The following is a 14,713-nucleotide window of genomic DNA, read 5'->3' on the forward strand; positions in this document are numbered from 1 at the left end:
AACTCTGTAAAGTCTGAGTTGATATTAATCCAATCCACGTATACCGAGCCAAGTCTGATGACCCATAAGGTTTGAAATAAATAGTATACAAAAAATCGATATTGAACCTGGTTCACTTTGCTTAATTTTAGGGCTATTTTCTCCATAGAATTCAGATATAATGAAACTCAACCTAACCCACTTAATTGGAACTGAGAGAGAGAGAGTTTTCCATTTGATCCACTGGTAGCGTCATGGTCCGCAGACGTTGGAAAGTGGCCCAACATTCAAGGTTAACCTTTCATGGTTTTCATGCCTAGGATAATTGGCACATCCAAAGGCCCTTGATTCTCTATCTCTATGGTTCTAGAATACCATTCATAATGTGTGGAACCCATACAAATGATGTGATCCTTGGCATTGGTACATATGCATGGCCATATTGAGCCTCAAATGTTGCTCATGGTCAAGATGTAGCTCATGCTTTCAACATTGTGTAGGGTTGTCAAAATTTAACTGCTTAATAAATAAATATGCTAGTAATTAATCAGGGACTTTGGTCATCTTTTAGAAACAACATAATCGTAAAGTCAAGAACTCAAATACCTTTTTTATTCATACATGGGACATCTTTTTTTTGAGACATACATGGGATATCACAAATCAAAATATCCTCATTACACCCACCTAAGCAACACAAGCAACAAAAGCAACGAATCAATACCCAACAGACCACAACCAACTTCCGCTTTTCCCACATAGACACAACACCATACATGAAGAAAGAGCTGGACATAGAACATGCAAAAAACCCCACAAAAATATTAGCTCACCCCACAACACAGACAGACACATGCATGCAGAAAGAAAAGGAAACCAACAGAACACATAACGATCAAGACACCCAACAGTACAAATGAAAGACCTTCAACACCACCATCACCACCAACAACAGCAAGAAGATCAAAAGAACACATAGGAAGACGCCATATGAAGGGCGGTGGCCTACAACAATCCCACTCACTGCTCCCCGGGCTTGGAGGCATCCTCCTTCAAGAAGGGAGCAGTTTGATCATCAATAGACTCATCATGGTCATCACTGAAGTCGTAGTCGGCGGCACCGCAACCAACTTCGTTGAGGTTGATGTGAAGGCGGGGGGTGGGGTTGGCGGTGCCTCTCATGAGTTCTTGCTGGCGCTTGTTCAGCACGGACCTCATCTTCTGTAGCGCATCCATGAACTCCTGGAGCTGGTCCCGACTGAGCTCCTCGACGCCGGCGTTCCAGAAGAACCCGAGGCGGGTGTGAGCAAGCGCCTGGTGCCGCCGCTGCAGCTCCAGGCGTCGCTGCTTCTCGATGGTGATCCGCTGCACCAGAGCCTCATGGAGCTGGTGCAGGTGCTGGATGACGGCCGAATGGTGGGGGTCGGGGCTGTGATGGTGCTGGCCGGAGGAGGAGGAGGAGGAGGGGTTGAGGAAGCGGTCGATGACGGAGACAAGGGAGGGGTGGCCATACGAGAATGCCTTGCCGCCAGGGGAGAAGATGATCATGGCCACCTCCGCGCCGCAGAGCATGCAAAGCTCCCCGGCTTTTTTGATGAGCCCATTCCGGCGCTTTGAGAAGCACACCTGGCGGGACTCCTCGTTGGTTATCTCCTTGATCTCTATCTTCTTCCTACCCACCCTGGGCTTGGCAGCCCTGCTACCAGCGGAGGTGCTGCTGCTATGCCTCGGCATGGTTTTGGCAGTGGATGGGGTTGTAAGGATGGTGGGTATATAGAGAGAGAGGGAGAGGGGGAGGGTGGGGTTGCATGGGCTATTTGCATGCTTTCCCAGGTGGGGTGAAGTGTTTTATTTTGTGACCGTTTTTGGCTCCTTCCCATAATCTCTCATACTCCTTTTTTATTTTGCAATGATACACACCTGTTGGGGGCCTCACTTTTGTCAGGGGATGTTACCTTTTATGACCACCTCCACCTCCTCAAGTCAACCCTCAGGTGGGAGAGGAGATCAGGTCCAAGTTAACTGTCCAAGGTTCCTTAGATGCCGGCCATTATCAAGATAAACGGTGGCATAAAAAAGCTGTAAAGGAGGATGGTTTCCACCTAGAGTGGGTTCCAGAAAAAATTGGATGGCATTCACTTGGTAGATGGGACCGCATCAATAGCTGAAAAAATGGACGGCTGAAATTTGTTCAAAGCCAAAAGATTTGGATGGTTTTTGGGTGCCGTTCATTTTGATAATGAACTGAGTCCAAGGTCCCTTGGACCTGACCTGCTCTCTAGACAAAATATGAAAAAAAAAGATTACCTGATATATTTGGAGAGTACGTATTTGTACACACACATGACATATATATATATATATATATATATATATATATATATATATATATATATATATATATATATATATATATATTGATTACACTTAGGGGTGTTAATGGGTCAAGTTCGACTCAGACTTGACCTGGACCAAACCATCTAGGGTGAGAGTTTGGTGATAAAGGAGGTTCCATTAGAAACCAGGTTAGAGACCAAGGAAAAAAACATCTTTCCTATCAAAATGGGTTCCTACTCCCTCATGAAAAAGTATTATCCCTCCTGAGCATCCCTTTCAAGAGAAAGTAGCTTTGGGTAGGGGTGTGACAAAAGCTCTCTTATAATAGAGAAATCAGGATAAAGAGAACTGCCAAACTTATACCAGGCGTCTGTCTGAGGGCAAAAAGGAAAAATAGGAAAAGAAAGCAAAATTGTCAAGGAGAGGAAAAGCGAGAACGAACAAGCGAAAAAAGAGGAAAGATGAGTTGGCATATGTTAATAACTTCTGCAAATAGACGACTGAAAATTTCCAAATAAATCACATGTTTTGTGGAGATGAAATGGAAAATATTTCTTTCTCAAGAAGGACTGATAAGAAGGAAAAGGGTTTTTCCCATACACACCCCTACCTTATTGGTCATAAGCAAACACAAGATATTCTAAAAAACACTCCTGCCTCTTTCTTAACTCTTCCAACATGCCTCTTTGGGTTAACTCCCATCTTAGATGTTAATGGAAACTGACCTTGTAAAACCATAGTCTCATTGGTACTTGATACACCCTAACTTATGGGATATCAAACATACCAACATATTGGTATTAAACTAATCTAATGAAACCATAAACAGAAGCATAAAATGTTTAAGAAACTCATCTCAACTACTTGAGAAAACTTGTATTGTTTTACGTAGAAACATGTTTTTATTACATTATAATTGAGTCTCAAGTTCATTTCTATCAACATTTCTACACACAAACAACAATTTCATTTTATGAAAACACTATTTTTAAGTTTGAAATATTATAATTTATGAAAATATTACTATACAATAATAATTGATTTACATATTATGTTTAACTATTTTAGTTTACAGGTATCTTTGTAAAAATATATGCATCGTATAAACTTTTTAGGAATGGGTACCAATTCTTCTAAAAAAACGTATCAATGTATATTACAAACTCAGGTCGACATTTTTCAAAACCATATAAATATTCATTTCAAATACAAAGGTATCTAAGTCTTTTTGAGCTCTCACGTACCCATACCACTACTTGCACCTATAGAAACCCCAATTTTGACTACAATAGTTTTTGGTAAAAATCTATTTTGAAAACAAGGTGTTTCAGGTGTTTATGAAGATAAGTTTTGGTTCAATTTTATTTTTGACCTTCAAAATGACATCTTCAAGATTTTTGTCCAAAAGCAAGTTTAAACTAGAGGGTTTTAGCTTTTCAACGTGACAAAAATCAAGTCAATGTAATATTAGGATAGAAAATTATGCACATAACAAGATGGTTTGTTCAGTTAAAAACCTGCCATTTTAAGTATGTCCCATTTTAAGTGTGATTTTGACTATCAAAATGATGAAATTTGATTTTTTCATAGTAAACTAAAGTGGAGGATGTTAGCGTTCCAGCACACCAAACTGCACTTTGATCCGACATTCAAATAGAGATGTTGTCAAAACAAATCAACCTATTAGAGCAGTCTAGGTTTATTTCTAACAACAATATGACTATCGCTAAGAATTACATAGGTTGTCATTAAGAATAAATGAATTATCAATAATAATTGATGAATTATGGTTAAAAATCCATTTTAAGGTACACTTGTCATTAGAAATTCATGATGGATGTACACTTATCATTAAGAATGAACTTGTCATTAATACACTTGTCATTAAGAATAAACTTGTCGTTGTTACACTTATCATTAATAATGAATTGTCATTAGTACATTTATCATTAAGAGTTACGACCATTAGCCCAGAACTGCGTGAGACATGAAGATAGGCATCATCTAGATTACCCTTCTCCACTTATTCTAGACCTTCATTCAATGAACTTGGTTAGCCAACCAGATTGATGAATTAGATTTCTTAGCTCCTAAGCAGAACTTCCAGCCAACCAGATTGCCACAAAGTTCCTTTGATCAATCAAGAGTTGGCTGGTGTGCAGCAGTGATATCTAGACATTTAGGATCTAGATTCTAGATCTATGATCCAAGACCTAAGACACATTTAGAAACCAATAAATAAGGGGTCGTCCTCCTCATTTCAAGTATCTAGAACTAAAGTGAGAGAATCATGCCACCTTGAAAGCTTATTTCAGCTTGAGCACCCTCACTTTGCCAAACCATTTAGCCTACTTTCCCAGCTCTAGGTCTAATCCTAGGGTCAACTCTATTGGATCGAAACCTCCCTGAGCTCATACCCTGTAGAGGTGCTTCCAAAGTCTGTGCTCGGCAAATGTCATAAAAATGTCTATCTAAGCCCGTTTACTTTAATTTATTTTTATTAGGGCATGCTTATTGCTATTTTACATATCCTTGTTTATTTCTTGTGTTTTTAAGTGTTGGTGGTGCCCTGCATCATCAGCTTCACCTTCTTTTAGGAGATCTGGTAGAGGTATGTCAGATCACATGCAAAAGAACAGAATGATGAAAAGTTGCACCTCTGAAGAGGCAGATCCTTAACCAACCAAAGGAGGGAAAACATGATTTCTTGAAGAACAAAGCCCTTGTCCCTCTAAAACAAAACCAGATCAGTTTTAAAACACATTTAAAAACAAACCATTTTTAAATTTCTTTTCAAAAATCACAGATCCACAACACCCAATCTTGGAAAATGTGTAAAACAACAGTTTTGCCATTGTCAAGGATGGTTTTGGAAAAACCACATAAGGTGGGGCATGTGGCCTAGGAGGATGCAAGTTGAAACGCTTGCTGCTAAGGAAGAGAGGAAGACAGCCTGAGATGATCATATGAGGGTCAGAGTAAAAAAACATGCTACTAAAGAAGAGAGGAAGATAGTCTAAGTGGATGACATGAAGGGCAGATGAGAGTCTTAGGACTATGTGAAGGTTTAAGAGCAATTATGTCAGTTTCCACTTTACTTAACCATTGTAATCTTTTAACCATAGTTACTTAAAGCTAGATCAACAAAAGAAGCAATATGTCCTAATGGTGGGTAAGGTAGGGCATTTTTTAGAATACCAATAAGGCAAGTGTATTTGAAAAAACTAAGAAAAAATGTGAATTCTTATAATGCAAAATCTTTGTGAAATTTCTCATCTTACTAACTTTCTTGTACCAACTTACCCAAATTGGTTCTGGGTTTTTTAATTCATAGAAACAACTCAAGCTCCCCCAATAAGGACTAAGCAAGGAAAGCAATGAGTGGGCGAAATGATAATTTGGGCTGTAGAGGGAATTGGTATTGCTGATATTTTTTTAAGTATAATTTTGATTGCATTAGTTCTCATCAGAATAAAAGTACTATGAATTAATCAAAAAAATTGCTTCACAAAAATAAGATAGCAATGAACTTCTAAGAAATGGTTTCATAGGATTCAACCAATTGTAACGTTTGTGGATATCATTGAGAAATAGGAAGGGGTTGATATTTGGTGTTGTTGAAGGCACAAAACTATTGAGCTGGAAATCATAGGTTCAAGCTTTGCTGACTCAATCTGACCACATAGATGTATTTGCTACGGGTTTTTTTTTGTTAAGAACCAAACATTGAATCATATAATTTTGATCTAAAAATATGATTTTTTGAGTCATGAAATTTTAGTGCATTATGGTCCATTAATTTTTGAAGTAATTAAAATCTGCTTACATGTCATAATCACATGATTCAACAAACCATATAGATCATATCCATAGGGTCAGATTTATGAAAACAAAATATAAAAAAATAAACGAAGGTGATTTATACTCTATAGTTCAATGCCTTCAATATCACCAAACATTAACCCGCTGTTCATAGCAAGGTTGCCAGACTAGGAAGCGAAAGCGGGAAACGATACGGGAAGCGGAAGAGAGAAGTGATGCATTTTAAAATGTATAGGAAGCAGGAAGCGAGGGATAAAAAAATAAATATAAGAATTGAATGTGAATCAAAATGAAACACAAATAAAAGTGATTAATATTAAATTTCATGATTTTTTTGTGTAAGAATTAAATTTTTAACTTTTAAAAATTTAAAAGTTATGGCTACCAATTTAGAGAAAGCACATAAAAGTGAGCGAGAAGAGTGAGAGAAAATATATAAAAAGCATGAAAAGTTGAGTAAGAGAACATATAAGAAGAATATATGAAGCGTGTGGAAAGTATAGGAGAAGCGTGGGAGAATCGAGGTTCTCATCACGTTTCGGAAGCAAGGAGTATCGTGATTCCGAAGCGAGTTTCCGGGAAGCGAGCTTCCCACCTATCTAAGAAGCTTCCGGTAACTCTGGTTCATAGTATGAAGTAAATCATATATTTTATTTTATTTCCATTCCTTGTATTTGTTTTATATTTATTTTTTCTCACATTCCATATGTTTTATGTTGTTATATTTTCTGAGAATTTTCAGAAATTGAAGACAAAAATTTGGATCCAAGGAAGCTGAAGCCTTGTTAGTGTTGAGCTCATCTTTTGAGGCAGGGGCGGAGCCAAGAATTTAAGCTAGGGTGGGCACAAATGCATAGTAAAAATAAAAATAATGGTGGTAGAGTGTGTTCACAACTAGAAAATGCTTTAATATTGGCTTTGATATCATGAAAATCCGAGAAATATTTAATGTAGAAGGAGATGCCCTAATAGAGCCATTCACAACACAGGCCATATACAAAACAACATTTATAAGAATATGCAGTTCAGAACACAATGAATGTCTAATTATAACAAGTAAAACACATTATAAGTTCACCCAAATATTCCACAAGATGGAAGGCAAAAATAACCAACCAACAAAAACATTAGAAAGAGAAAGCAAATCAAAGAGAATTATTAAAAGGTGCACAAGCTTTACACAAAATGCAGTCACTAAAATTATCAGATAACATGATTTCATGTAACAAAAAACAAGGTTCAGCATGACTACCTGGTCAATTCTCCGAAGTGATGAGAATTTGAACTTCTTCACTTGCTTTATGTTTATCTTAAACCTATGGATATGTTCATCAATAATGGAAGTTCTTGAGCTGGAATCATAATGAACAGGGGACCTGCCAAGGCTGCAACCCCTGCTAGAGCTTCTACTCCGCCCAGTATTAGCTTTCTCTAAAAATCTCTCCACTGGAGAGACCTATGAAACATAAGGAAGTTCACAAACACTACGGATGGAATATATTAAATCTCATTATTAGCTTTCCCAGAAAATTACTCCATCAAACTATATAAGAGCAAAATCTATGGATTGAATATATAGAACCTGAGTTCATTGCAAGTGAATATGTCTAGTAAAATACCTTGATGGACTGCAACTCAGGGGATCTTGCCAGAAGGGATCGTATATAGAGAATCCTAACACGAGAAACAAGCATTGTGTCCATAACTCTTTTGAGTTCCATTTTACGAATAAAAGAAAATACATCTCTAATTTTAGCCAAGATTTCATGCTCTCGAGCATCACCTGCTCTGATGACTACAGCCAAAACCTGAAATTTCAGGACATAATTGTTGGGTGTAACTTTAAATTGCATCATAAAGAATAAGAAAAGATTCACCACTCCCCATTTATGCAAGATACCATTTCAATGTAACTCATATATTTCCCTAGATTAGTGACTCTGTATTTTCCACATAAAGTTGAAGTTGCTGCACTCTGTCCTCTACATCTCTGCATACTCAAACATTTACCTAGATCAATGATTCTGCACATTTTCTGTATGAAGATAAGGTTGCTTCAATCTATGATTGGAATGGTTGCACATTTTGGTTTATGCAGTATCATTGTGGATGATACTCCTTGTTCAATTTGCATAGTGATGTACTTTTGACTTTTAGCTGCCACTATTTTTTATCCTAACTAGATGTAGCAATGGTTGGCTCTTTGAGCCTTATTATAATGTGAGATTCTGCCTTAATGTCATATCAAATGGTGCCTGAGATAAAAATGTCTACTGCAATGTTCACCTCTTTTCAGTTGTCCAGGTACTCTTTTTTTTTTTCATGCAGATGACAAAATAGTTGTTGTCTCTACCATCAGATTGATTCATTTTTGCTTATTATATCGCTCTTTTTAACTTCTTTAACATGCAGACCATATGATGTTTACTGTATTTCTGGTTTGAAATTTTTTGCTTTCTGAAGACACTTTTGTGCCAAATAGATGTTGAAATTATTCCAGGCAGTGTATGAGTTTGTATTAGTAATCTTCCAAAGAAGAAAAACATCCACAGAGATTTGCTATCAGCATTTAAAGGTTTTCCAGGCCTTTTGCATATTAGTGCAACAGTTTCTGGAAACAAGAAGACCAGAGATCCCATTTGCAAAGGCTTTGCTTTTCTTGATTTTGAATCAAACGCATTTTAACAAGTGAGACTTATGAATGCTCTTACTAGTTTGATATACAAAAATTTGTATTTGCAGCATGTATAGTGAAGAGTTATTGAAGAAAACTATCACTCTTGACTCTACTATATGTGTCATTTGAGTATCAATTGGCGGACTTCTTCACTAAGGAGCTACCATCTCCCAGATTCCACTTTCTTCTTGGCAAACTCTCAGTTGTTATTCCGTGAGTTTAAGGGGGGGGGGGTGTTAGAATATGGGTTGTATAATATATATATATATATATATATATATATATATATATATATATATATATATATATATATATGACAGGATTGTAACATGTATTACCCTCCGAGGGTATTTTGGTTAGTTGACCAATATAAATTTTTTTGTAATAGGTGTCGCCCAATAAGGGTTGTTTTTACTTCAGTTTGTAATATGTTATATTGTCAAAGACACAACAATATAGTAGTTGGAGCTCCCAACAACTAGATTTCTAGCCGTTGGGGAGCCCCAACATCTATACTGTGGGGAGCCTCTCACTCCCCTTTACTCTATAAATATGGAGATTAGTCCCCTTGTAAAGGCATGCACTTTTTGTGCATTTGACACCCAATAAAGACTTTATTTTTTATTGTGTGTTCAGTTTCTCTACGTCCATAAGTGACTAGTGTGCTTGTGCTTTTTGCCCTTTTGTGTGGGTGTGTGAAAAGTTTGTGATTTCATTACAGATAATGCAATGATTATGACAAAAGGAAAGTGATTTGTCACCGTTGTCATGAATCGAGACATTATAGGCCTCAATGCCCCAAATTAAAAAGAAGAGATGAAAAGAAAGTTGCAACAATGGATTCATCACAAGAATAAAAAAACCAAGGCAATTAAAATGCACCTGTATCTATGGCGCAACTAATGGAAAGTCTTCAACCTCAGTTCGAATGAGCATCTTCCTCAACTGAAGCCTCAACCAGAGCAGTTGTTTCGTTCTTTTCCGATCCTGGTAATTCTTATTGGCTTCTTGAATCTGATGCTTCTTTTCATATGACTCCAAATAGTAATAGTTTGTCTGAATGTCATAACAACTCAAATGTGTCAAATGTTTTTATAGGCGATGGGACATCCCTTGAAATAAAAAAAATAGAAAATTTCAAAAATTTTCAAAACGCCAATTTTTTTTATCCCAAAAGTTAGAAATATTCCTAAATCAAATTTAAACATTTTATATGTCTCTTAAATATCTGATTATGGGTGTATATCTCTTTCTCTTCTCATGGTTGTTGGGTAGATGATCGCCAGTCAGGAAAGCTGATTGGGGAAGGCCATAGAGAAGGATTCTATTATATAGATTTTTTAGAATTACCCAAGAATATTTTTTTATAATGTTCAGAAATTAGACTTGGACCTGTAGCACAAAAGGCTTGGTCATCCTCATATATCCAAAATCTAACATTTTCCAAGTTTAGAAAAAATTTGTAATTCTGAAAAATTTGTAATTCTAAAAAATTGTATTCTTGATAAAATGAAGAGATTATCATTTCATGATAGAACTTTTGTTTCATCTAGGCCATTTGAGTCAATACATTCGGATGTTTTGGGTCTCACACACAAGAAAATGGTTTGGCCGAATGAAAACACAGATACATTATGAAAACTACTAGAACCTTATTGATAGCAAACCAAATACCAAAAGAATTTTGGGCTGAAGCAACCCTAACGGCTGCCTATCTCATTAACCGAATGCCATCTTCTTCTTTGAAAAATATAACTTCAATTGAAAAACTTGTTAAATTAACTCTTGATTACTCTAGATTAAGAGTTTTTGGATGCTAATGTTTTGTCTTCACTAACAAGAATAATAAACTCTTTCCCCGTATCATTCCTTGTGCTTTCTTAGGTTATGCAGATAACCAAAAAGACTATAGGTGTTTTGATATTAAAAATGAAAAATTGTATGTGTCAAGAAATGTATCCTTCTTGGAAAAGAAAAGTTTTTTTTTTTTGAAAAGGCCAAGGAAGTAACTGAGTATTCCTTTCTATATAGAACAAAACGTAATTAATAAAGAGCAAACCCATAGAGACACCAATTGTTTGCAATACTCCAAAAGTAGGGGATCCAATCTTCCATGTGCACTAGAAAAATATTCAGAAGTACAAAACAGAAGGTCATCTAGAGTCTCTAAACCTCTCACTAAATTTGTATCCTATAAATCTTTTTCTCCCAAATATAAAGCATTCATTGCATTAATACACCCGTATATAGAACCTTCATCATATGCTCAAGCCGAAAAACATATTTAATGGGTAGAAGCCATGAGGGTAGAATTCGAAGCTTTAGAAAAAGCTAACACTTAGACTATTCAAAATATTCCACAAGGAAAGAAACCTATAGGTTGCAGGTGGTTTTATAAGATTAAAGCTAAGAGTGATGAAACTCTTTGAAAGATATAAGGCAAGATTAATGGCCTAGGGATATTCCCAAAAGTATGGCATAGATTACGAAAAAACTGTTGCTCCAGTTGCTAGGATGACCACAGTTAGGACCTTAATAGCCTTAGCTTCTGATAGAAAATGGTCAATATTTCAAATGGATGTCAAAAAGGTTTTTTTCAATGAAAACCTAGTTGAAGAAGTATACATGGAGGCACTACCTGATATAAGTGTTACTAAGGGTAAAGTTCTTTGTTTAGAAAAAACTATTTATGGTCTTAAACAGGCACCAAAAGCCTAGTATGACAGGTTTAGTCATGTTATGAACGATATTGGATTCAGAATTTGCCTTACTGACACTGCTTCGTTTGTTAAGATTTTTGATGCAAGGATTCTTCTTCTTCTTCTTCTTTATGTAGACGCCATAATCATCACCGGAGGAGACAAACTGGGAGTTAAAAACATTAAAAAGCTTCTTAAAATCATTTTGACATGACTGATCTAGGTTTATTGAGATATTTTTTAGGAATTGAAGTTGTTTATTTTCCTCGAGCTAAGTTTGCTTTTGATATTGTTTTCAGGTCCAAAATCACAGATGATAAGAGAGTTGATACTCCAAATGTTGTCAACACAAAAATGCAAATTGATGGAGAACCACTTGAAGATCTCACTCCTTACACACAACTTATTGGAGCACTTTCTTATCTCTCAATTACTAGACCTGATATAGCACACGTTGTACACACATCTAGTCAATTTCAGCACGCTTCCACTTTTGTTCACATGGGAGCAGTTTTGTTTATTATTAGATACATTAAGTCTTCTCTTTCTCACATCTTCTTGTTTGTTTCATCTTCTTTAGATTTGATTGCTTATACTGATGTTGACTGGGGAGGTTACCCCAATAACAGGCACTCATCCACTGATTTTTTATGTTTTCTTAGGTGAATCTTTTGATTTCGTGACGGTACAAGAAGCAACAGAAGGTTTCTCTTTCGTCAACTGAAGCTGAATACCGAGTTATAACCACCACAACAATGAAGGTAGTTTGGCTCAGAAGATTGCTGGCTAACATGGGAGTTGAAGTAACAAAAGATTCACGCATGTGCTGTGATAACAAGAGTGCGATCTACATTGCTAACAATCAAGCATTTCATGATCGCACTAAATATATCAAAATAGATTTTCACTATGTCAGAGAAGAATATCAACATGAGACCATTGATCTATCTTGTGTTACATCAAAATACCAATTAGCAGATTTCTTCACCAAACCTCTCGCCGCTCCTGGATTTCATTTCCTCTTAAACAATTTTTCGCTCATTGTACCGTAAGTTTGAGGAGGAGTGTTAAAAAGTGTATATACATAAATGTATAGGTATATATAATTATATATAATACATGTATATTTGTATATTTTTTATATTTTTCCTTTTTCTTTATTTATTTTTTGTCTTTTTTAGGTTGTTTAGTTCTTTTTGACCTAGACTCAAACTAGTCAACATGAAACTAGTCAACATTTTCATGTTGACTAGTTTGAAGAGCCGTTGGAGCTAGTCCAACGGATACAAATGGAGCTGTTGGACTAGCTCCAATGACAACTTTAAAGCCCCTTAAAGGCATTTATCTCTCTCTCTCTTATGTATATAAATAGGGGTAACTCTCCTCTCATTGCAACGATGCTTTTTAAGCATTTTATGTGAATAGAATAAATTTGTTATTTTCTTCTTGAGTTCTCTTATTTGTGCCCTCTTGTGGGTTATGATTAAGGTGTCTTTAATAGACACCTGTTGTGAGCATTTCTGCTTTTGTGGAAGGATGAAAACCAAACCTCGGTCTTCTCCTTCATTTACTTGGAATCATATATCAAACCAACGACGTCTTTTGAGGCACAGAAGTAAATCGGTTTAAGGGGATAATTAGACTGGCACCAATCTTTTGCTTTCATTCCACTCTTCACCACAAAGTGGGTGTGAACTCCAACCCCAACTTCTACCAAAGCTAAGACTATCTCTTCCTGAAACCCTATAACAAAACCCAATGGTTAGCCCTAACGATGGTTCTCGTTCATTCACTTTCTTCTCCTTTTCTTCCAATCCCCTTGGATCCATCACGTTGCGTTCTTTTCTTTCAACGTCTCAAACCATGTCACTGCAATCTCTCATCTTCTCCACACCACACAAAAGGGCAATGAAAGAGTTGAACAACAAACCATCCATCATTAACATCAGACTTCATTCTAGGGTAGATTTATATAAAAAATCCCATTACAACCGCAACTAATATGATCAACCAAAACAGAGTGGCACGGTTCACAGATTAGGGGAATCCCAAGCGAAACCCTGAAAACGAACCGCGAAAATCGCTCTGACGAACCAAACGGGAACATTTACACTAGAGATCCTCATGAGAAACGACCGATAAGTCAATCGAAATAGCGGGAAAAAATCACGGAATTTGAGAGATTAAATTAAAAAGAAATGCCGAGAGAGGAAGAGACAGAGAGACGCTTACAAGAACTTTGCGAAATTTGTGAACGACGAGCGTCTATGCAAATTTGGATAGAAGCAGCTTCTAGAACGTTTATTTCCGTTTTATACGCTTTGTATAAAATATCAAAGAAAAAAAAAAGGAAAGCGATGGGCGCCGAGAGAACCTTTCATTTCTGGCCTGTAACAGAAATACTAAAATGCCCTTCTAACAGGAAGGGGATGATTTATGATGAACGGCTTAGGTTTGATAGAGGCTGACATTTGAAGATTGAAATCGTCCAAGTGTAGGGTTCTTTTTGTCCAGTAAGGTTCTTAACAAAAGCCTTGGGTTACAGTGGCAGCACCGAGGTTGCTTATGGTGGGGTAGTGCCTATATAGGTTGGTTTTATGATGATGAGAACTGAACTTGGGTTTGAAACGACCTCGGGTTCAATTTGGTTTCAATAAGCTCTTAATGGGCTTTCCTACAATTGAAAAACTTCTCAGGTGTCAACGGGTCTAGGTTTACCTAGATTCCACCCGAACCAAACCCTATAGGGCCTGATAAATAAGAAGACCCGATTAAGATCCGGGTCTGCACCAGAAGGTCTGATTAATACATGAACCCAGGTATAATTTGTGAAATTTTATACCAGACTCGTACCCGACCCGATTTCCCATTACGACCTGCAATTTTTCAATGTAAAAATGATAAAAAAAATTATGATTTTACCGGGTATGGTCCGGATCTGGTTCATGTAGTTCTTATCAGGTCTGGGTATGGTTTTTCTTATAGTGGACCTAATTAGACCCAGGTCTGAACCTGATAGTATATCCCAAAATCAGGTCCAAGTCTGGTTTCACATGAGTCTGAATCAAACCTGACCCGTTGACACCGCTACTCATGGGCTTCGACCAATAGCAGGCAGCTTTAATGACCTCTTTCAATGTTTCGATTCTGACCTAACTTAAGTATTTCCTCAAAGATATCTTAAATTCACCTCGGGTAC

The 14,713-nt window shown here is 36.7% G+C and overlaps 2 protein-coding genes across 4 annotated transcripts; both read right to left on the reverse strand.

Annotated features, from left to right (window-relative positions):
* Window positions 1–567: 567 nt before the first annotated feature.
* LOC149817378 (agamous-like MADS-box protein AGL29) lies at window positions 568–2,274 on the reverse strand. The gene has a single exon (XM_089987868.1). It carries the CDS (start codon window positions 1,711–1,713, stop codon window positions 1,000–1,002), a length of 714 nt encoding a protein of 237 aa, XP_089843994.1. The 5' UTR covers window positions 1,714–2,274; the 3' UTR covers window positions 568–999.
* Window positions 568–13,863, reverse strand: LOC149817379 (kinesin-like protein KIN-14L). 3 transcript variants are annotated; one of them, XM_089987869.1, is made up of 5 exons: window positions 13,747–13,778; window positions 9,698–9,871; window positions 7,758–7,946; window positions 7,391–7,594; window positions 568–767 (listed from the first exon to the last, which is right to left on the reverse strand). In XM_089987869.1, the coding sequence occupies exons 3-5, from the start codon at window positions 7,857–7,859 to the stop codon at window positions 657–659; spliced, it is 417 nt and encodes a 138-aa protein (XP_089843995.1). In that variant the 5' UTR covers window positions 7,860–7,946; window positions 9,698–9,871; window positions 13,747–13,778; the 3' UTR covers window positions 568–656. The 3 variants fall into 3 exon arrangements, 1 of the variants encoding a protein (XP_089843995.1); XR_016427722.1 differs by lacking the exons at window positions 568–767; window positions 13,747–13,778 and having other exon boundaries at window positions 5,731–7,622; window positions 9,698–9,854; XR_016427721.1 differs by lacking the exons at window positions 568–767; window positions 9,698–9,871 and having other exon boundaries at window positions 5,731–7,812; window positions 13,747–13,863.
* Window positions 13,864–14,713: the final 850 nt, after the last annotated feature.

The sequence above is a fragment of the Nuphar pumila genome, chromosome 14 (assembly GCF_984573655.1).
Source record: "Nuphar pumila chromosome 14, dmNupPumi1.hap1.1, whole genome shotgun sequence".
In the NCBI taxonomy this organism is placed as follows: Eukaryota; Viridiplantae; Streptophyta; class Magnoliopsida; order Nymphaeales; family Nymphaeaceae; genus Nuphar; species Nuphar pumila.